A 23,438-nucleotide genomic window follows, 5' to 3' on the forward strand; every position below is an offset into this window, starting at 1 on the left:
TGAAAAAAGTACCTTTTCCTATGCAAACTTCTAATAAATACTTAAATCAATAAATCAATCAATCAATCAATCAATCAATCACAACTAGGGTTGGGACAATAATCGCTATTATCGTTTATATGATTTAAAAAACACTCACAACAACCGTATCTATTTTAAATTCATTGTGTAATTATCCTCCGTCATGCACTGGCAACGATTTAACTTTTACTTGCTGAGCTGCATATCCGGTATCAGTTAAACCCTCTGTAATTGGTATAGTAAAACTGACCTGGAAAAAAAACATTTTCTTTTTTACTGTCTACCAAATCTCTTTGCAAAAGAATAGCCGATCTACAAGCTCACAACGTTGGGTTGCGACGCTTTGTGAGCTTGTAGATCTGCAATCTTTTGGCAAATGTTCCCGCCCCAGGATAATGGATGTTGGCAATATTTTGATTCTCTTGATAATATCCAACGTCGCAATTTTTTTTAGGGGGTCACAATAATTGTAAAAATGTTAAGGCCCCCAATTTGATATGCGTTAGGCTACAGGTATATGTATCTCTGCAACCACTAGAATCTGCAACACAAAAAAAAAAAAAAAGCTAGGATGGGTTCTGTTCTGTGCCATGTTGTTAAGTATAACTTTACTTGAGTACTGTATTATAACAAAAACATACATTAACCACTTCCACCCTACAGTATATACATTTTCGGCCATTTGCATATTATGCAAACATACATTTTATTCCAATTCATATCAGGGTTGGATATTAAAGGCTAATCTTCTAAAGGAGAACTGTAATCACTTACAGGTACTGAGGGGGAAAATAAAACCATATTATATATAACCTAATAAGAGTTTGCTTGTTGCATTACTTATTAGAGCTGTGCTTGGAGAGAAAAATATATCATTTATGGGTTTTGACTATAATAGATATACATTTTGCAAGCATCATTTCATTTTCCATTTGCTATAGCCTATCCATTCTCTCTAATAGGCCCTTTTATTCATATTCCATACATTTTGTCAGGGAAAGTAAAACAAAATTTAAACGTTGGTTTTACAACTTGAAGCACATACATTATGAAAGACTCCTATACCAAACCCTGTCCAATCATCTGATAAAAAATAATCAACTCCAACATTGTACCGACCTAAGTACCTGAGGCTTAGAATAGAATACAACCCACTCTTTGGGGGTGTTTCTTGTCACTTCATACTGTATATATAGTACTCATTTCAAGTGAAATCCAAAAATCATAACATTTGCAGATCGGAGGTTTTGCGCTTTGGCCCTCGATATATATATATATATATATATATACTGTAAATCGTCACTGTCGGGCAGAAACCTTGTATCTCCAAGTTTCAAATTTGTACCTATTTTTCGTAAAGTAAAGCCCTGCTTCATCATACAATACTGTCGCACAAAACTAGTAGATAGCAGATCTGCAAGCACACAACGCCTCGCGGTGCGAGGCGTTGTGTGCTTGTAGATCTGTTATTTTCACTATTTTAAATCATTAAAATGATAAATACAAAACCAGAGGTTTTGGACATACAAGGTTTCCACCCGACAACAACGAAATGCACATCATGTGAAAATCGTCCGCTGCATTTACCCATCCTATACAACTAGGAGAAGTGAGCAGCCATTTGTTCTGGGAGACGGCACTCGGAGAGCAATTAAAGGACAACTCCTCCCTAAATCACTTCTAGGCTAATTTTCCTACTTATATTGATCCAAAATGACTGTCAAAAGTGTCAATGGGGTCTATTAGGCAGAAATGCCCCTGTTGTCCAGTTTCCCCAGCAGAACCCAGCAGCTCTCATAGCATAGAGTGGAGCCTATAAGCCTATCGCTTTTACACTATTTGTTGCGGTCAAAAGTGATTTCTTTTTTCATGAATGTGTTACTATTTGTCATTACAAACACATCCATCCCTTGGTTGTCCCACACAAGCCACCGAAATTTCATAAATCTTGTTTTGGGGTGAGCATTCGGCACAACTGGCAATCAAAGTGACTGTACTGGCCAATCGCAGGGCATCTTTTCCGGGACTTGGTAAAACATATAAAAGCATAACATCTGTTTAGCAGAGTGTGATGGCCTGTGTGGGACAATGATGGCATGGATGTGTTTGTAATGACCTAACCCTAACCCTAACTATTAACATTAAAAAAATAAAAACACATTTGACCACAACAAATAGTGTAAAAGCGATAGTCTCCACTCTATGCTATGAGAGCGGCTGGGTTCTGCTGGGGAAACTGGACAACAGGGGCATTTCTGCCTAATAGACCCCATGGACAGTCTTTTTGGATAATGAGCCTAGAAGTGATTTAGGGAGGAGTTGTCCTTTAAGTGTTAAGAGACACACATCGACCCATTGCTGACCTGGCCTGCAATCGTACCTGGGCCAACCAGGGGCCCTGTGGCGCTCCAGGCATGCTCACTAACCACTCAGCTATGGCCGCCACCCATTAGCGACAATACGAAAAACAATCCAATTATTGAAACATTAGCATCCCGCTGACAGGTCCCGGTTAGCGGTCGAAATGACTGCGGAAATACGTTCAGTTTGAGCATCAGTGTCAGGAGTAGTGGATGAACTAACGGCTGACCCAGACACGGGGGATATGGGCCATTATATGGCCAAACACAGATGGCTGCGTCAAGGTTCATCAACTCTGGCAAGTCTGATTAGACTTGTTAATAGCTTCAAGAGGTGGTGCCATAGTTTTGTACTTTTTTTCGGGTTTTCATGTGTCTAGGAGGTTGACAGCACTTCATTAGACCCCCTGGTGTGGTTGTTATGAGCAATTATGTATTCCCTTTGTATTTGGGGTTTCTTCCTGGAGGCTGACACCTTGTGGGTCAAAAGTGCCGATCCAAAAACATAGATAACATTACATCATATAATCATCACTCCCCTTTTGCCATTCACCCAACACTGTGGGTGTGGCTAACTTCAGCTGGGTCACCACCCACCATGACAACCAGGCATACTTAATGAACTGGTGGGTGTGGCCACATAAAAACCTAATTTGAACTCTTTCTGTACACTTTTTTGGAAAAATCTTCCTTCTAGTATAATCATAATACCTGATAATCATGTTTTTTTTTTTTTTTTTTTCATCTTTAATCATAAGTCATACTAGCATAAAAAATCCTGTGTCCAGGATGTGGGAAGGTTTTTCTTGTTTGTTTTTTCACCACTTAAACCCAACATATTTTGTTCCCCCGAAAAATAGAAGATCTACAAGCTCACAACATTGCACGTTGTGAGCTGGTAGAGCCCCAGAATTCTGCAGAATGTTCGCCCATTTCTTATTATGACAGGACCCTAGCATCCCATTATAGGGAGGCTAGATTCATGCGGATAATGATGTGTGACACAACAAAGCCGGGTCTGTAACATACAGTATGCTGCCGGGAAAGGAGGGGCATGTTTTGAGCCCTTTTGCATTACATTCTAAAAACCTTGGGAACAGCAAAGGTTCAGTGGTTCAGACTGCATTTTCAAAGTTTATATTCGAGAGTGTGACACAACAAAGCCAGGTCTGTAACATACAGTATGCTGCTGTGAAAGGAAGGGCATGTTTTGAGCCCTTTTGCATTACATTCTAAAAACCTTGGGAACAGCAAAGGTTCAGTGGTTCAGAGTCTTCAGACTGCATTTTCAAAGTTTATATTAGAGTCACAGTGGAATGGAAATGAGCACTTTGTGCCTGCCAGGTGGAAACCTTGTATGTCCAAGAGGGTTACTTTTCAGGGGGGGAAAGAAACTGTGTTCCAATAGTTAATTAGACACAAGCTCTCGTTGATTCTTTTCATAGGTTCAATATTTATAAAACCACAACCATGAATCTAAAATTGCATACCTACAAGCCCACAACGTGTTGCAATGCAACGTTTTGCAAAAGCGTTGTTAGATTGTAGTACGTTTTTGTGAGACACTTTTGTACAACAAAGCAGGGTGTTCATTTAGGAAAAAGAAAACTAAAAAACTAAAAACATTAAAATGTTGAAATATGGAGATACAAGGTTTCTGCCCAACACAGTGTTATTGTCTGGAGACCACATTATTCATATAATCATTCACAGCAGTACCAGATATTATACTAACATCTTTCAGGCCTTTCTTTGTGTGGTCAGTAGCCTACCTAGTCAGTGGAATGGGGTTGCCATGGGAACACATGGGTCCAAGTGTATCTCCCGCCAGCCGCTGACATTCATGAACAACAGGAAATAGTCTTGGACCCATTTAGAACATTTATGTTATCACGTTCTTCCACTCTCAACTGCTTAAAGGGGAAGAACACCCATTGATTTGGGGGTTTGTATTGTAAAGTACAACTTGATGGCATCACACCGTTGTACTTTACAATACAAACCCCAAAATCAATCGTCCAGTTCTAGGCAACACAGAAGGGGGGGAACTTTTTTTCTATTTCCACACAACTCCTCTAAGGTATATTAATGACATAGTTCAATATTGAAAATGGGTGGTCTTCCCCTTTAACAACTCATTGATTGCCAAGAAAAAGCGGCGATTTAAAATACGTTTTTTTTAAACTTTTTTACGTGATCGCTACTTTCTGAGCGTGCACGATCGCCAAATCAGCGCGTACGATGCCACACAAGGACGATCACAAAAGGATTCATGCTAGCGCGACCAAACGTTAGCATGCTATAAGCAGACAGGATAGCAAGAAATGCTGCAGGCAATGTGACAGGATCTAGAAACAGAACAGGGGGATTCCTGTCTGCAAGCTTGAATGGGAGCCAATGCAGATACGGATGTTGTTTCCGGCGCATACAGGAAGCATTTTATTTTAGGCACTTCGGCACTTTTTTTCGTCGATTATCTTTTAATAAATGTTATAAATATGATAGTTAAAGGACAACTTTGTTTTTTTACAACAATGGTTCATATTTTAGATTGTAATTAGAGAAAAGAAAAGATGAGTGTTCAAATGTTTTCATTTACTGCTTTCTATCGTTTTAGCGATTTTAATGACTGATTTCAGTGGTTTGGGGCACGCATGCAAGTGGTTAAATATGTATTTTTACACACAATAAGCCGGTGATTTCTTTATTACTATTTACACCAGCCCCCATAAGTCACATCTCTCCATGAAGAATTGTGGTGCATCTTGGGAATGGGCTTATTATGTCTAAAAATACATATTGAGCCACTTGCATGCATGCCCCCAACCACTGAAATCAAAGTCATTAAAATAGCTAAAATGATAGAAAGCAGTAAATGAAAACATTTTAACACTCATTTTTTTCTTTTCGCTAATTACAATCTAAAATATGAACCCTACAGTAGTTGTAAAAAAACTAAGTTGTCCTATAATGAATAACTCGGGAAACTCTGGCCTGGCAGTCAATGAGTTTAGCGAACTGTCATCATCATCTGACAGGCGCACACATGAAATGAGGAACGTCATTATATTTTCACATCAGAGGGGGGCGTTTTGTTTACCTAGCCAGCTCTCAAAATTTAAACCAGCGTGATTTTTTACAGTTTTTACTATGGTGAAAGAAATGCAAATACCCTCTTTCCATGCCATACCTAGAAGGCAGCATTGAATTGCCTCGTCCAAACTCTCTTGAACTTGAATGCAAAATTTTATGTTGAAAGAATTGCCCTCTCTGTGTAGAAATCCATGCAGTTACACCACATCTGCAGTATTGACTTCATTATGCTTTCAGTGTGGTATCAAGCACCGAAAATAGCCGACCTCCAAGCTCACAACGCGTCGCGGCACGATGCGTTGTGAGCTTGGAGGTCTGCTATTTTCAATAGTTTGTATAATGTATGGTCATTCCAAATAATGACTATACATTAAATCAATGTATAATGATTTATACTTCACGTTTTGCCTATAATATGGACACTAGGGTTAATGTGGTTAAATGACTATGTAGTGACATTTTATAAACTATACTCCTGATGGCTGATTTGTGAAAACGGTAAAAACGGATTATGAGAATAATGGACATGAACCTCAATGAACCTCTCCAAATATATTTTTACGATTTGTTGAACTTGCATGCCGTGTGAGTAAGAACGGTTCATAAATAAATAGTACTATCAAACAAAAGCAAAACAAAATCCCTTCCAGGTGCCAGGTAAACTAAAAATGAAAAGTGTCAAAATATGAGGAGGAACACACAAATTACGAAACGGGGTATTAGACGCAAAGACAGGGTACTAGAGTGTCAAAAAACTCAAAGTGTCCTTTTCAGAAGAGAAACAAAAGGATTTGGGGGACAGGTGAGGAGAATCCTATTAACAAGTACTGTACACAGCTTTTCAGTATAGATAACAAAAATAAAAAGAGTTTCAAGTCACTCAAAAGTCAGGGCTAGACGAATACAGTGGAATAAAACCAAACGAGGTGCAATGCCATTTAGCTCAAGGCTCATGTTATGCAGAGTGAGGAGTGATGGGTGGAAATTAGAGTGTGCCCATTCCAGTGACCTCTGACGTCAGCCTAAAGACAGTTTGGGAGAAGGGTGGGGGGTGGGGAGGAGGGGGGGGGGGGGGGCAGGGGGGATAGACAGAGAGAGTAAAACAATTCTGAAAAACGTAACGTTCTCGTGGAAACGTGAACATTATGCAGCAGCAGCTGGTCTTTGTGTAATGCGCTTTTGTGCGGTCGGCTGTCTAGAGCAGAGGTTCTCAACCTTTTCAGGCCGCGACCCCTAAAATAATCCTATTTTAACTGGGGACCCCCCACCCCCCCTGACGAGCACTAAGAGTTGAGGCATTACATTTTGTATGACGCTGTTCTATTGTGAAAATAGCAGAGCTACATGCTCACACCGCCTCGCAACATGAGCATGTAGATCTGCTATTTTCACAGTTTCTGCCTCTAATATTTGGCCAATGTTGAATTTGTCATATCAGAGGTATTGAAAAGTCCTTAAATTGTCACTTAAGAAATGTGCTATACACTTAAACTTTATGTTGGTTTGTTTACTGTTGAGTGAGAAAACAGTGTTGCACATTAATCTGGGGACCCCCCTGGGGGTCCAGACCCACAGGTTGAGATCCACTGGTCTAGAGCAATGGTGTCCAAACATTTTGTGCCCAATAATATTGTAATTTTGACGTGCCAAAAAATAGGATATTGCCACACAAAGTACTGATAGTAGATTAACTCATATGCTGCCATTTAACAATACCTTCGTACTCTTTAACTGCCATTCGTCTCCATAGACTTCCATGTAATTCATAGTGCACGGATCATGCACACCCATGCCTAGATAATGCACCACGTGTGTCCACATTGCTCACAGCTTTCAAACAAAAAAATCCGAATGGAAATCCGTTCAGGCATTCATGAGATAGCAGCCATTATGTTTTACACTGTTGTGAGCTTGGAGGTCTGCTACCTGAGTTGTATGGGGGTTGTATGGGGGTTAAACAAGCAATTTCGCGATCGCTATCATGCCTACTAACGTTTTTGGGGTCCAAAAAAATTAAAAAAAAAAAAAAAAAAAAAAAAAAAATTATTCACGGGATTCACGGGCGTGGCAGGGTGGGACAACGGGATTTTTAAGGGATTCACGTTTTTGGCAGTTAATGAGTTAAAGAGTCGCTTTTTGTATTGTTGTATACTGTAGCCTATTGCAATAACAATGTGTGCCGTCTCATGTCGTCTCAAATCCCAATATTTGTTAAGCCAACCCACTGCAAGTCACACCTGCTCTCACGGCGGTTTGGAAACCACCTATTCAGCGCTCACTGGATTTCAAAATGTACTTCGGTATAACCCTCCTTTTGCACATAGGGAGTCAAAGCCGCTTAAAAAGAGACGGCGACGTGAAACACGCAGCATGCTGTGTGGTTATATCGCCCTCCCCCCTGACCTGTGCATAGTGGACAGAACACAGACAGCGGATTTTAAAGGTTGGGTAAAACAAGCGCTCCCCTTCCCCAACGCTCCTTGGGAAAACAATATAGCTAAGGGGAGTCCCATTATTCCTCCATTTAAAGCCGAATTTATGCTAGATCGAATGAAGGCGCCACACGCAGGAAATACGTGACACCGTCGTACAATAAAGTACAAATAAGACTTAACAAATTGCTCAGTTGATGTAAGTACACGTGTGTGTGTGTGTGTGCGCACTGTATGTGTTTTTTCTTTTTTTTTTTTCTTTTCTTTGTTTTTCACTTTTTATACTTTTATCCTTTCCAGTCAGGTAAACAACAGGGCTAAATAGGCAAACACATCTGAACCTACCAAGGACAAAAACAGAATTACAGTAATATTCATGGCATTAGGCATGCGTTCAACACTTAATTCCACCCACACTAGGCTAGGTGAGATTAAAGCAACTTCCACCCCTGGTAAACCTCACGTCAATGATAATATCTCCTTCTCCAAGTAACGTTGAGAGCTACTCGTCAGATGCTAGTACACAAAAGTCAACGGGACTTTAAGGAAATTCCATAGGGCCGCGATTCCCAACCTGTGGACCTGGGCCCCCTGGTGGCCCATGAGAAAGCAGCTGTGTCCCTTTACATTTTAACCACTCTATTTTATACTTTGGCTATTTTTGAAAAATCATGCAAATCTTTGAAAAAAAAAAAAAAAAAAAAAAAATATATATATATATATATATATATATATATATATATATATTATATTATATATATATATATATATATATATATATATATTATATATTATATATATATATATATATATATATATATATATATATATATATATATATATTTTTTTTTTTTTTTTTTTTTTTTTTTTTTAGTTCCCTGGAACAACATATTTTGAGATTGGGGTCCGTGGCCAAATACATTTAATTTGGGGGTGTCTTTGACATGAAAAGGGTCGAGCACCACAGATTTTTCAGAAAACATTTATAGAATCGGGCACTCACATCTATATGGGTTAAAATCTCAAAATACCAATGAATAGGAAGTGAAATACTACGTTAGTTCAATTGATCCAAGCTGAAAATGTACACGGCCCGCCCATCAGACCACTTAAAGGGGATACACCAATGCATATTTGAAAATATATTTTATGTAAATATTGGCCCATAATATGTTTTTATACAGTTTTAAGCCTAAACAACCACTCAGATATTGAATTTTCATGTTCTGTCTGTCTGTTGTTCCGAGCCTTTTCAGCTGCAATACCAAAATGCCCTTTGTTGTCAAAGGGGCGCTATTGTCTGTCGATCATCACCTCCCCCCGCCCTCCTCAGGTGGAGACTGAAAAGGAGGGGGCCGGTCTAATAAAATTACATACCGTTAGTGCCTATTGAGATTGGAAGATTTCACCCAGGTTTTGTTCATCTCACTCACTCAGCAACAAAATAAAAATAAAATAAATTAAAACAAAACAATTCACAGGAGGCAAGCAGTGATCACCCCATGATGTGCACTGCAATGTAGTTTCAAATTGCAGGAGCTTTTTTGAGAGTAAAAAACTAAGACATGTGTGACATGTGTGATTTGCAGGTTGCCCCATCTCAACAGGCACTAACGGTAAGCATAGGGAGGCTATGAACAGGCCTGTTCAGACACACCCATTCAGAAAACCCTGGAAATGAAGACGAAAGAAAAGCGTGTTAAGAAAACGATTTTGTTGGGGAGTAGAAGGGTTCATGGTGTAGCCCCTTTAACATGGCAGCCAAGTGGTTGCCATTTTAGGCAACCCGACAGGTGCTCCGTGAACACTTGACAGGGGTGTCGCACCAAATTCTGGGCCTTGGGTACAAGGTTTCACTGCGGGCCCCCCATGGATGTTCTTCATAGGGGGAACGCGTTTTTACCCATTATTTTGTGCTTTAAAGGACAACTTTAGTTTTTTACAACAAGGGTTCATATTTTAGATTGTAATTAAATAATATAAAAGATGAGTGTTAAAATTATTTCATTTACTTCTTTCTATTGTTTTAGAGATTCTTATTTCAGTGTTTGGGGGCATGCGTACAAGTGGCTAAATATGTCATTTTACACAGAATAAGCCCATTTCCAAGATACAACGCAACCTTTCATGGTTGGATGTGACTTATGGGGGCTAGAAGTGTTACTGTAAATAGCAATAAAGAAACTGCTGGCTTATTGTGTCTAAAAAGACATATTTAGCCACTTGTACGCATGCCCCCATGCGTACGCATGCCCCACATTTTAGCACGGTAAACGTGATAAAACAATAGAACGAAGCAAATGAAAACATTTTAACACTCACCTTTTCTTTTCTCCAATTACAATCTAAAATATGAACCCTTGTTGTAAAAAAACAAAGTTGTCCTTTAACTATTGAAAAATAGCAGATCTACAAGCTCAGCGCGGCACCGAGTGCTATTTTTGAATATTTCAAATCCTTCTAAGGTTTTTTGAAAAAACCTGTTTCTATGTCAGTGGTCCTCAAACCTTTTCATGTGAAGGACCCCCAAAATGATATGCATTTGGCCACGGACCCCCATCTCAAAATATTTAGTTCCAGGGACCCCTCAGAAGCAAAGTTTTAGTTACAAATCTTTAAATACATATAGGCCTATTCAAAGATTTGCACACATTTTCACAACTTTTCAAAAATAGCAGATCTACAAGCACGCAACGCGGCAGTCGGTGGCGGTGCCGCGCTGTGAGCTTGTAGATCTGCTATTTTTTAATAGCTAAAGTATAAAACAATTAAGGCCCCTCCACCTTGGGCCCTAGTAACTCAGTCCCACTTCCCCCCCCCCCTCCCTTGACGCCCCTGACACTAGAGATCTTCAAATGGGCCCTGATCCAGAGACGGTTGGGAACCGCCGCCGTAGGAGAACACTGGGGGTTTAGTGGGCGGGGGGAGGGGGAGGGGTTGGGGGAGATGGTGGCTTTGCCGTTACAGATTTGGGGTAGACTTCAGGACGTTGTCATGGAGGAGGGGTCATTCCACATGGCGGCCACGTCCCTGAACCTGCCATTGGAATTGTGGGAAAGCAACAGCCGTTAGATTCTTTCCGGAACTCTTCTCTGAAATCCCCCCCCCCCCCCCCGACCCCCCCCCCCCCACCACCACCCGAAATAATAGGCTATATGCACAGCAGCCATATTCTTCCTTCAAAGGTGTTGCCAATGTGATACTAATGAAGGCTCCGTTCCATTTCATGTAGCACAGTGGTTCTCAAACCCCATAACTCTGAGAGTGTACAAATGGAACCAAATGGACCCGTAAGGCATTTGGTTCCGTTTGTAGAGTTACACACCCTAACTTGGAACCCCCAAGGAACCATGAAGGTCCCTGGACCACTGGGGCTTTTAAGCCGTGACATCATTTTGTAGGCAGAGGAGAATCTGCCCCCAGAGCATTTTCTGTCCCTCGCTATTTCAAAAATCACACCCGTGTGAACTGAGCGGTGGTTCTCCCCCCCCCCCCCCCCCCCCCGTGTGTGTGTGTGTGTGTGTGTGTGTGTGTGTGGCCTGGACAACAGCGCCCCTCCCTTAACATGTGTGGTCAGAAAAGGTACTACACAGGCTTGAGGCTACATACAGACCCACCCACATACAAACAAACTAACATACCTACACACACGGCCACGCTATGGAGACGGTGTGACCACCGCTCAAAAACAACGACTAAAGAATAACAACTAAAGTATAATTTTAACACTTTCCTTTCAACAACAAAGAGAAGAAAAATGTGTAAATAGTAAAAATAGTAAAAAGATTCACGGAAACTGGGGGCAGAAATTCTCCTCTGCCTACAAAATGATGTCATACTTAACAGCCCCGTAGCCTTGCGTAGCCTGACGAATCTGCCATTGCAAAGAAAAATTGCCCTTGGCAGATTAGGTCTGGCCCTGCTCAGTTATTCGCTCAGGAACCAACCAGGGCCCAGTATGCAAATGTAGGGTGGGTGTATAACCTTTGCACAACTGTGATTGGTTGTAGGTCTAACCAATAGAGTCAGATTGAATCTTTTTGAAACCGCCCCAGTCTGTTTGAATGTTTTTGTAACCGCCCCTTGGAGAAAGGAAGGAAAAAATAATAATAACAACACTGAGAAGAACCAGACTAATATCCATGCAGTGATATTGTTTGGCTATGCAAGTGTTTCCAGGGAGCCAACATGCACAATATCAGCACCCTGACTCTGATTGACCAGAATGGAAAAGAGCATTATTGGTAACACCTGTGAAGGAAGTGAGAAGAGACCCAACTTCACTCCAAAATGGCTGCTGTGCATAATGCATAATGCATATATAGCCGCTTCCATAGACATATAAAGGTAGACGCCTCCTCCGGCTCTGGGGCGTTGGTAAAAGAGGACTGGCAAGCTTCCGGAATTCTGAAGGACTCTTCCTTGTGCGTCACAGAATGGGATGCTCGGTAGGCCCATCAGATGCACGGGACTCCCTCTTTCCTACTGCAGGGGGCAGAGTGCCTTCCACACTTCCGCCAGTTAGTAGAGTCAAAAATGTCAGTTCTGTGACCACGAGAGCAAAGGTCCGTTTCTCAATGGATTTGTCATCTAGGAGGGTTATTAAACAAATCTGGCCGGCCATTCACTTACTATACTGTACACTATAAAGGAAAAAATTACTCCCAAAAAATCTGCTTTAAGTGGGATGTGAGGGGTCAAACTAGGGTTTTTTAATTATTCTGAATCCATTGCAAGCATTTGTTTTGCATGAAAAACATTCCTTGGGCTAAAAACGGACCTCAAAAGACTGTGAAAATTGATGACTCATCACTAAATCATAGTTTTGTTGGCCGTTTTTTAGCGCAAGGAATGTTTTTCATGCAAAAAAAAAATGCTTGCAATGGATTCAGAATAATTAAAAACCCCTAGTTTGACCCCTCACATCCCACTTAAAGCAGTTTTTTGGGAGTAATTTTTTCCTTTATAGTGTACAGTATAGTAAGTGAATGAGACTGAAAATTACCCTAGCTGTCAAACATTTTTCCCAGCCATTTTAAAAAATACAACCAGGCCAAATTTGTTTAATAACCCTCCTAGATGACAAATCCATTGAGAAACGGACCTTTGCTCTCGTGGTCACAGAACTGACATTTTTTACCCAACTAAGTCCTGTTTTACCAGTCACACCAATGAGCTGCAGTGGCGGAAGAGGTATCTAGCTTTTAACCTGTGGCCTATTCAAGTATAGACCAGGGATTCAAGTGTATGGGTCTGCTTCTGTCCTGTCACTGTCTACATTTCACCGAGGTATTAGGTAGCTTGCAGATGTCTCTGAAAATTTTAATTTCACAGCCTTGTGGTCATGCCTGAAGAAGGTCGTTGACCGAAACGTTGCATTATTAAATAAAAAGGAGTGCTTTGGCCAAGTGTAAGATGGTGTGCGGGTCATATGTACTATTTGTGCATGATTGAAAGTATACATTGATCCCAGCCTACGCACCCGTCTCTAAGCCTATCAGGTGTGCATAAGACCTCGTTGCACAGCCTTGTGGTGTAAAAAAAATCCTTTGGAATAAATGATTTAGTTGGCAGACAGAAAGATGGAGAGACAGAGGTAGTGGAGCATAGCAGCAAAATCCAAATGAAAAGTGTGGTCGTGAGTATTATACCGGTATCTTAAAATATGCGGGCAATCAACGCAAAACCAGAGGGCCTTGTTTGTTTGTTTTTTCCAATTACTTTTTTAAGTTATGTTGTAATAGGGTTTATACTGTATACTGTAGGAAGGGGCTTGTCTGGTATAATATCAAATATCGAGTCAAGCAACTTAAAACTTAAATAACTGTGTGAAGTGAAGTACCCCTTTAAATATTACCAATGGATGTAGTTATTATTTAGCCACAAGCACTCATTATTACTTTTCCTTTACTAAACATAAAACACAGACTTTGATTTTGCAAAAATAGCTAGCCTTAAAGCTCACAACGCAATGCAGTGCATTGTGAGCTTGTAGATCAGCTATTTTCTCGCGACACTGTCATAGCCTGCAACTAAGTGTAAAATAGGGAAATGCATTTATTCACACACAAAAAAACTAAATATGGCAAATATGTCAATATAAGGATTTTGCCCGAAAGCAAAGATATGTAAATCATTAAAAGGAGTCAAAGGTTAGCCTTTTGCCAATGGTGCTCTGTCTTCTAATGTCACCAGAAGTGTATCTGTAACTGCAGTTTGTGTCGAGGGGTCATTCCACATGGGGGGGGTCAAAGGTTACCTGGCATTGATGAGGTACTGTGCCAGGCTGATGTTAGCGGGGGTCCCTGTGATGGTGATCTGGCGCTCGGACGAGCCCTCCATGGCGTTGGCAATCTTGATCTGTGCCCCGGACATCTGCCGAATCTCGTTTATTTTGGTTCCCTGGCGTCCGATTATGCAGCCTATTAGCTGGGGAGAAACAGCAGAGATTCAGGTGCGGGAGGGAAACAGCGGTGCTCTGTGTCAGAGTCAGAGCCCATACGTTTGACTGTCTAACGTGAAAGACTAAAGTCAGTGGGTTATGAAATAGTCTGGGGCGGTATTAATGAGTCCCATCGAAAATGAAGAACGACTATATTGGTGTCATGCTGGGGTAGTTAGTGCCAGTGGGTCGGTGTATTCTCTGCAGGATTAACATGACTTACATCAATTATTTGACTACTGTATGCAGGCGCGTCACCACCATTCATTGTGAGTACGACGGGACACCCCCACTTTCATAAAAACGTAATCTCATCCCCCCCACCTTTTTTGCCGGACGGGGTGTTTTTTTTTTTTCCCTCCCCTGCGCTGCAAGCTGGCTCTCATCAACACAAACGTAACCTCTCAGTGGCATGTAGGTGCTATTTGGCTACTATTTTCCAGGACAATTTCAAAATAAACATGTTGAATGATCGATTGTATAGATGAAAAAAATAAAATAAAGACTCTTGTTTTGAAATGCGCTTCTGTGCAGAGAGGAAATGGCTTTCATAGGACGAGCCTTTAACGGTCGTCAGTGCGTATCTTTCTTGCGTCATGATGGACTCGTGGTGAAATTAACAACACAGGCATAAAGGAATACAAACAGAACACCAAGACAAGACCATGTAGGCTATAAAGGCATTAAACATCGTCCTGCTCGTCTCGTCACTCAGTCAGCAATTGGTGAGTGAGTCGTGGCTATATTAGAGTTGGAGTAATGATGGATGCTATGCTGCTAGCTACAGTAACACTGTTTTGGCTAGCGTTGTGGACACATTGTATGGGTCTTGAAAATAGCCGATCTAGAAGTTCACAACGCAGCGCGAAGCGACTCGTTGTGAGCTTGTAGATCGGCTATTTTCACTTCTACTTGTTTGGGTTTAGTTTCTCTTGGTTCACGGGCTAAAACGTTTGGGAACCAATACCATCATGCTTGCTGTAGTAGACAGTGGTGTAAAATTAAGTAGATTAACTGAAAAGCTTTTGGAACTGATTGATGATATGATACTGGTGTTGTCTGTCTGTTGGAGTGTTGGTACCAAGAATTCCATCTACTATAACTATAGACTATCTTGCTGGCTGGTGCATGTGGAGAGAGGCAAAGGGAAAGTGTAGTGTGCCGTTCCCGATTGTTTAGCAAAAAAATAAAACGCGGAAATCCGAATAAAACGCGATCAAAACCGCGAAAAAAACGCCAATTTTCTCAACAATTAACTGTTTTACCTCCGAGGGCGCGGTTATGTCATCCCCCCCACTCTCCAAGACGTTATAACGCCCCTGACTGTATGAAACAAATGTCTACGTGGAGAGATTATAAACATTCCTCTACCTGTCCTTATCGGTGGGAAGTAATACAACATTAAATAAACCATACTGTTAGAGCTTTTCTCCATGAAAAATGTAAAACTACATTTTATACTGGACAGCATAAAAGCAGATCATTAGAGCATTAGGACACTTGTTACATTTTATTCCAGTGGTTCTCAAACCTTTTGGGCTTCAGTACCCCCTTTTCCTGATTGCTGAATCCAAGTACCCCCTTTAATCCACAATAACATTTTGATTAGACAATACTGACATAAAAAGTCCTGTTTTGATGTCAATATGTTGAAAATAAAAGTAGCCTATTGCTTTCTATTCAGTAACAGTTGTGTATAGTCAAAATTCTTACTTCATTTGGTTTAAAGCTTTACAGAGCAGCCTTTTCACAAACATGTGTCAATATGTTTTATCATTAAACATAACTGTAAAATAAATGTTTACATTTTCCATTTCCTCTCAAGTACACCCTGTAGTACCTCTGCGTACCCCTAGGGGTAAACGTAATCCCATTTGAGAAACACTGTTTTATTCAAATGTATTCTCGAAGGGACACTGAGGTTGCCTTCATTTACATCATATACAGTATATATATATATATATATTAGGGTGGATCTTAAATGACCTTTTTCTGATTTTCTTGAGTCTCACCCCCCAATTATGTTCCAATGTACAAAAAACTGCTTTGGTTAAAATTTGGTTGAATTTCAAGCATATTTAGAGGTAGCTCAATCAAGTCAAAGATTGTACATTTTATTGGTCAAAATCGAATTGCACTGCAGGCACATTTAAGTTATACATTACACATTATTCTTATACTAAGCACAGAAATGATATTTTTTTAGCTTACAAATCTAAACACAAATCTGATTACATGTTTGTCATATGTCAAACCAGAATTAATGTATTGTAGGTAATAGCAAAGCAAAGAATGACAATTTGCAATTTTTCATTTAACGTGCACAATGACATGTCTTTATTGCACAATCTTCAATCATACTCACAACACACAACAAGTACACAGCCCCACTTCCTTGTTTACCCCCAAAACCCCCGAAAGTCACTGCAGTATAGCAATTCAGTAGTTACTGATCAATTAAAGTTTTTTTACGGCTATCGGGATACTTGTGCCGATAGTCCTGCACAATTTGCAGCAAGTATTGGAGTTGGGACTCATCTTTAGTAATGAGACCACAATATTCTTGTATTAGGTCAACCCCACACTCTGCATGATCATTAACAACATTCATCGCCTTCACTACAGCCAGAGCTTCTTGGTAGTCCTCCCTGGGCTCCCACTCAAAGCACCTTGGAAAAAATCTTCAACGTTCTTCCTTGCAATTGTTCCAAGGTCAACAGTAATTCTCTTCATATGCCCCTGTTCACCATAAGTGATTGGAAAACTTTTGAGAAGCAGCTTTAGACACCTCAGCATTTATTGATGAACCGGATACCTCGCTGCTCGAGGTATCCGGTTCAGAGCTCCAGGAGCTACCCATCATGCCCGTTGGATGGCAAAGGTTATTTATTGTATGAAGATCTGGATGTTTCATGGCCAATTCAAACTGACCTTCAGGGAAGAAAAAGCATGCATGGATTTGTGCATTTTTGCAGTTTGCAATTATGTGAAGGCATGGATGATGGCACCTGTTGCTGTCAGCGCTCCACTAAATTACTTGGCAGCTGTTAAAATCGTTGCTGGAATATTCATCAATAAATGCTGAGGTGTCTAAAGCTGCTTCTCAAAAGTGTTCCAATCACTTATGGTATTTTGCTCCAGAGATTGTCGGACTTGCATTGTTTGACAGTCAAGTGAGCGCGCAAACGAAGAGGCTGATGGTGAGAGCCATGAAAGATGGAAATGAAGATCATGAACTGAGAATTACTGTTGACCTTGGAACAATTGCAAGGAAGAACATTGAAGTGCTTTTCAAAATGATGGATCTCCCAGATGACTTCCTTGACGTTGATCCCGATGAGTGGGAGCCCAGGGTAGACTACCAAGAAGCTCTGGCTGTAGTGAAGGCAATGAATGTTGTCAATGATCATGCAGAGCGTGGGGTTGCCCTAATACAAGAATATTGTGGTCTCATTACTAAAGATGAGTCCCAACTCCAATACTTGCTGCAAATTGTGCAGAACCATCGGCACAAGTATCCCGATAGCCGTAAACAAACTTTAATTGATCAGTAACTACTGAATTGCTATACTGCAGTGACTTTCGGGGTTTTTGGGGGTAAACAAGGAAGTGGGGCTGTGTACTTGTTGTGTGTTGTGAGTATGATTGAAGAGTGTGCAATAAAGACATGTCATTGTGCACGTTAAATGAAAAATAGCAATTGTCATTCTTTGCTTTGCTATTTCCTACAATACATTAATTCTGGTTTGACATATGACAAACATGTAATCAGATTTGTGTTTAGATTTGTAAGCTTAAAAAATATAATTTCTGTGCTTAGTATAAGAATAATGTGTAATGTATAACTTAAATGTGCCTGCAGTGCAATTCGATTTTGACCAATAAAATGTACAATCTTTGACTTGATTGAGCTACCTCTAAATATGCTTGAAATTCAACCAAATTTTAACCAAAGCATTTTTTTGTACATTGGAACATAATTGGGGGGTGAGACTCAAGAAAATCTAAAAAAGGTAATTTAAGATCCACCCTAATATATATATATCATTATTTTCAAATACTGCCATGTTTGTGCCTGATTCAGCTCCATAACTCCATACACATCTTGCAGTGTGTTGGTGGCAGTACTCACGTCATTGGGGATAGTAAGCTCATGGGTACTGGCTGGCGGACTGGCATCCAAACCTGGGATCAGAGGTCAAGGGTCACTTGATCAGCATCAAACATGCCCTTGGTTCAGCATTCTTCTTGTTTACTCTTGAAGCACTTTTTTTTTTATATATTTTTATTGTTTTTATTTTACCACTGCCAAAATGAAAAGTACAAACTAGATAAAAAAAAAAAATATATATATATATATATATATTTTTTTTTTTTGTTCAGAAGCCCGCAAAACAGTTAATTGTTGAGCAAACAGATTTGTTTTGAATTTTAAGTTAGCCCAAATCATAGTTTCTACCTGATTCCTCCTTAGGCAGGCAAGGCAAGGCCTTGGGAGACAATTCAAAGTGCTTTACAGAATAAAAACCAAATGCTGCACCATGTTTTGTTACAACTGAGTGAACAATTAGCAGGCCAGCACCCGGTTGACCGGGTTCTAGGGAGTTCATATGGCTTCAACATGTCTAACTGATTTGTGTGCTGGTGCTGCAAAGGAGGTATTTGGGTTTAAAAAAACAAAATAAAATAAAAACAAAATGCAACGCTATGCAGGAACGTCCTTGACAACCGCAAAAGTGTGCGTTTCTTTGGCTAAGGCGAAAACGTTGCACTAGGTGATAGAGCAGGGGTCTTCAACAAGGGGTCCGGGACCGCTAGGGGGTCCTCAGAGTTACTACAGGGGGGGCCGCCAAATCTTTGTCTGATAGGATAATTCTTTTAAAATTAACAACTTGAACCCTCGCATCCCAATTCTGAGGAGAACTTTAGCCAAAAATAGCACATCTACAAGCTCTCAACGCCTCGCAAGCTTGTAGATCGGCTATTTTAGACAAATAGGTTTGGTTTAGAGGTTAAAAAAAAGGACAAAGTGAAAGGTCAAGTTTAGTAAGTAACGATGATTTAAGTGGTCAAACATAAAAACTAAAATAAAAACACATTAACACGAATCTAACCGATTGATGACAGTGCTGTCAAACAAGTCTATGAATCTATCTATGAAATCGATGAAAATCTGCATCACACATTTATACAATATGTAGAGGGGGTCCCTGCTTCATCTCTCTCTCTCTCAGCTAAGGGGTCCTTGGCCTGAAAACGACCCCTGTGATGGAGAGAGGCTGGATTTGAGTGTGTGTGAGCAAACTGCTGTGTACAGGGGCGTCACCAGGGGTAGGAAAATGGGACTGAGTTACTGGGGCCCAAGGTGGAGGGGCCCTAATAACTTAATCTATTGAAAAATAGCAGATATACAAGCTCACAGCGCGGCACCGAGTGCCGCGCTGCGAGCTTGTAGATCTGCTATTTTTGAAAAGTTGTGAAAATGTGTGAAAATCTTTGAATATATGTATTTTTTTAAGCGAACATTTCTAACTCAAATTTTGCTTCTGGGGGTCCCTGGAACGAAATATTTTGAGATCGGGGTCCGTGGCCAAATACATATCATCTTGGGGGTCCTTGACATAGGTTTCTTGCACACATTTTCACGATTTTTCAAAAATAGCAGATATACAAGCTTGCAGCGCGGCACTCGGTGCCGCGCTGTGAGCTTGTATATCTGCTATTTTTCAATAGCTAACATTCACGGGGGGCCCGCAGTGAATCCTTGTACCCAGGGCCCAGAATTTGGTGTGACGCCCCTGGCTGTGTATAAATCATAATCTGCATTACTCCTAAGCATACTGTAAGCAGAGCATCTTGCAGAGCCTTTCTGTCCTGATGTTGCCTGACACTGACGTTCAGGTCCCGCCCTGATCTCATCTGATTGGAAAGTGGGGGGGAAAACAGCAATGACCCAGAGCAGGCATGTGCACACATAGACATCAGAGGGGGCTCGAGCCCCTGCCCTTTTTATCCGTCTGTAAAAAGTGCCCTCTCCAGACCACAAATGCAGTTTTTACTATGGTGAAAGAAATGCAAATGCTGTCTTTCCATGCCATACCTGAAAGCAGCATTAAAGTGAATTGACTTCATCCAAACTCTCCTGAACTTGAATGCAGCATCTTATGTTGAAGGAAGTGCCCTCTCTGTGTAGAAATCCATGCCGTTACGCCATATCTCCAGTATTGAGTTGATTATGCTTGGTTCATTGTGGTATCAAGCACCGAAAATAGCACACCTCCAATCTCACAACGGAGGTCTGCTATTTTTGATATTTTCACCAAAAGCCTGCTCTAATATTCTCTGCACGTCCCTGACCCAGAGCGCTTATCTGCTTTGAGTTTTCATTTTCTTTTGGGGTTTTTACTCGAGGCATCCTGAAATATGTGAGGCACATAGAGCACATAAACGCGAGGCGACATGAAACGCAAGAGCGGTTAACAAAATGCTTCATTCACATCGACAGCGATAGCAAAAAGACGCCCACAGAGTCTGAAACTGCGTGGTGTTGATCTGCCCCTAAATCTGCCATCCCCACACACATTGGACGAGGCAGAGTTATCAGTTTTCTTCTTGTTTCCTTGTGATACCGATAACAAGTAAAGGCATGGCGCCGGCTGGCGTGGCTAACTGGAAATGAACAACTGTGAACTTCAATAAAAGCCTCTGCTTGCTGTCTGCCGTTGCACAATATTCACGGACAATAATCTTTTAAAAGCAGCGTATTTGGACCGAAGGATAGAAGCCACATGGGGCCAAGACATGCTGAGCAAACAAAGAAACAGAGATAGGGTAGAATGTTGGGGGGAGAGTGGGGGGGGAGGGAGGGGGGCGACAACATTTCTACAGGTGCAGAGAAGGAAGTGACCAAAGGGCATTGAGGGTACGTACCAGGGAAAGCAGGGGTGGTCTGTCCAAGAGGGGTAAAGGGGGTTTGCTGCATAGCCAACTGGTGGAGCTTGGTCAACTGCTGAAGGGTTAGGAGGGAAAGGAGGGATTAAACTAAAGCTTAATTTATGAGTCGGTGAAGAAGTGTCATGCGACATGTCGGTCAAGCCCAGACCCCCCCACCAAAAAAAAAAAAAGAAAGAAAAAAAATGTATCTTTTCCCAAATAAAAGAGAAAAAATAATTATTTGGCGAGTGACACATCAGGCTTTTCCCTCCCCGCCGAAGCATGAATTAGGCTTAATTAAAGGGGAATTGCACTTTAAAACATGTTTGGGGTAATGTTAACGTCTACTCAGGCTACTGTATGCAACCTAGACAGACTTGAATGAAGTTGCTTCATTCAACGTTTGGATATTCGATATTCATTAGATCAGACACACGCATTAGAAGGGCAATATCAGTCACCAGAACCAGGAACATGCGTTTTAAGTGTCTGAGTTTGAAGTTCAATGGGCTTATTTATATACAGTAGGATATATAAAATCCTATCCTATTATCATTACATATATAAAATGTATATCAAATATATATATACAAATATCTATCTGCAGTGCAAACAAAAGCCCAAGTTAAAAAAATGTTTTAAAGTGATATACCCCTTTAAAAAGGTTTTCATTAGGAAACGCTGTAGGGTTGCACCACCGGAAGGTAAGTTCTGTCCTAAGTTAGGGAGTAAAGTCCTTACTAGAGGCTTAGTAACTACTAGTTAGTTTGTAACAACTGAGTTACTAACTTAGGTTGCACCATGACTGTTGGCATAACTTAACTAGTAATGTGTCGACTGTTCTTAAAATAATGTATAGTCGCATTAAAATCACGTCATAGCTGAACACGAGCGGTGTCTACACTAAGGAATAAAACTTGTATCGTCTTTTGTTAACAACGCAGTAACGCAGCGGGTGGAGTCACACCGCTCAAGTCACTGTTGTGCTGTTATGTCTGCCACTAACACCTCTGTTATTTTCATAATGATGCGCTCTCTCTCTTAAAACGGAGACTGGCATGCTGTAGATGTCAACATTGTCATAATTGTCCAGTGTATTGTCTCGCAAAACGCGCTGGCGAGGATGGGGTCATTCGTTAAATTCAGTTGAATAGTCGATATAATCAATGCAGTCTGCCACGTTAATAGTTAGTTGCTCTAGTTACTCCCATGGCAGTTTACTCCTAGGACTTAGTGCTGCCGAAAGGCTTGTGTAAATATTTAGTTGTTACTTAGAGATATGTTATAACTCATTCTAGTAATGCGTAAGTCTTGACTTCGACGCCATTTAGGCTGTAACTATAGGCTAAGTTTTAACTTAGAGGTGGTGCAACTAGCTCCGGGTCTCACCAGGAACACAAGCCAACCAAAACTATACAGTGAAGAAGTGAGGAGAAAGGACACCATGACACACAGTGAAGTAGGGCAGGAACGTAGGATAAGAGGAAAAAGGATCGAGGGAGAGAGAACTGGACAATGTTATCCGCTAATATGTCGATTAATGGGTCCTTTTGCGGCTGTGGTCTTCTACGTTGTTTCGGGATTTCGTTTTTTTTATCTCTGAAATTCACACATGAACCCTTTCTTTCCTATTCTGGATTTGCCATAATGAGTGGTGGAAAAAGTACTCAAATGTTTTACGTATGTAATAGTATCAAAACTGCTACAGTATGTGGAAATACTCTGTTAGGGTGCCCTCAGACCAAAATACCTATGAGAGTGGAATCCGCGTTCCGCCAATGCATTTCGATGAGAAGGGGGCGTTTTTTGCAGAAATCCTCTGCTGGCATGAAACCGCTTCACTCTCATTGAAATGCATGGGCGGAACGCGGATTCCACTCTCATAGGTACTTTGGTGTGAGGGCACCCTTACAAGTAAAAGTCCTGAAAATGTACATGGAGTAAAAGTACAAAAGTATTGGCATCAAAATGTACTTAAAGTAGCAAGTAACTTAAAAGTATATTTCACGTTTGTCATTTTATCATCTAATCAGGCTTTTGTGACCACCCTGGACAGATTTTAAGTCGCTTGATTCAGTATTTAGATATTTATATTCATTTTATCAGACACACCACCTTCCTATACAAACCCATTATAACTTCAAACTCCATTTTAAC

At 40.8% G+C, this 23,438-nt stretch overlaps 1 protein-coding gene across 4 annotated transcripts in view; it reads right to left on the minus strand.

The window, feature by feature from the left end:
* Positions 1-6,459: 6,459 nt before the first annotated feature.
* Positions 6,460-23,438, minus strand: part of pcbp3 (poly(rC) binding protein 3) — a gene marked incomplete at both ends in the record, with an annotated part of 35,933 nt that continues 18,954 nt past the window's right edge. For 2 of the 4 annotated variants that reach the window (XM_080753749.1, XM_080753747.1), the window contains 4 exons: positions 6,460-6,496; positions 14,166-14,335; positions 18,481-18,533; positions 21,279-21,354. In XM_080753749.1, the coding sequence (XP_080609875.1) occupies positions 6,460-6,496; positions 14,166-14,335; positions 18,481-18,533; positions 21,279-21,354 (336 nt within the window). Of the gene's footprint in view, positions 6,497-14,165; positions 14,336-18,480; positions 18,534-21,278; positions 21,358-23,438 lie in introns of all 4 variants that reach the window. The other 2 variants (XM_080753748.1, XM_080753746.1) reach the window with 1 other exon arrangement.

This window comes from Nannobrachium achirus (assembly GCF_963921795.1).
Source record: "Nannobrachium achirus genome assembly, chromosome: 22".
In the NCBI taxonomy this organism is placed as follows: Eukaryota; Metazoa; Chordata; class Actinopteri; order Myctophiformes; family Myctophidae; genus Nannobrachium; species Nannobrachium achirus.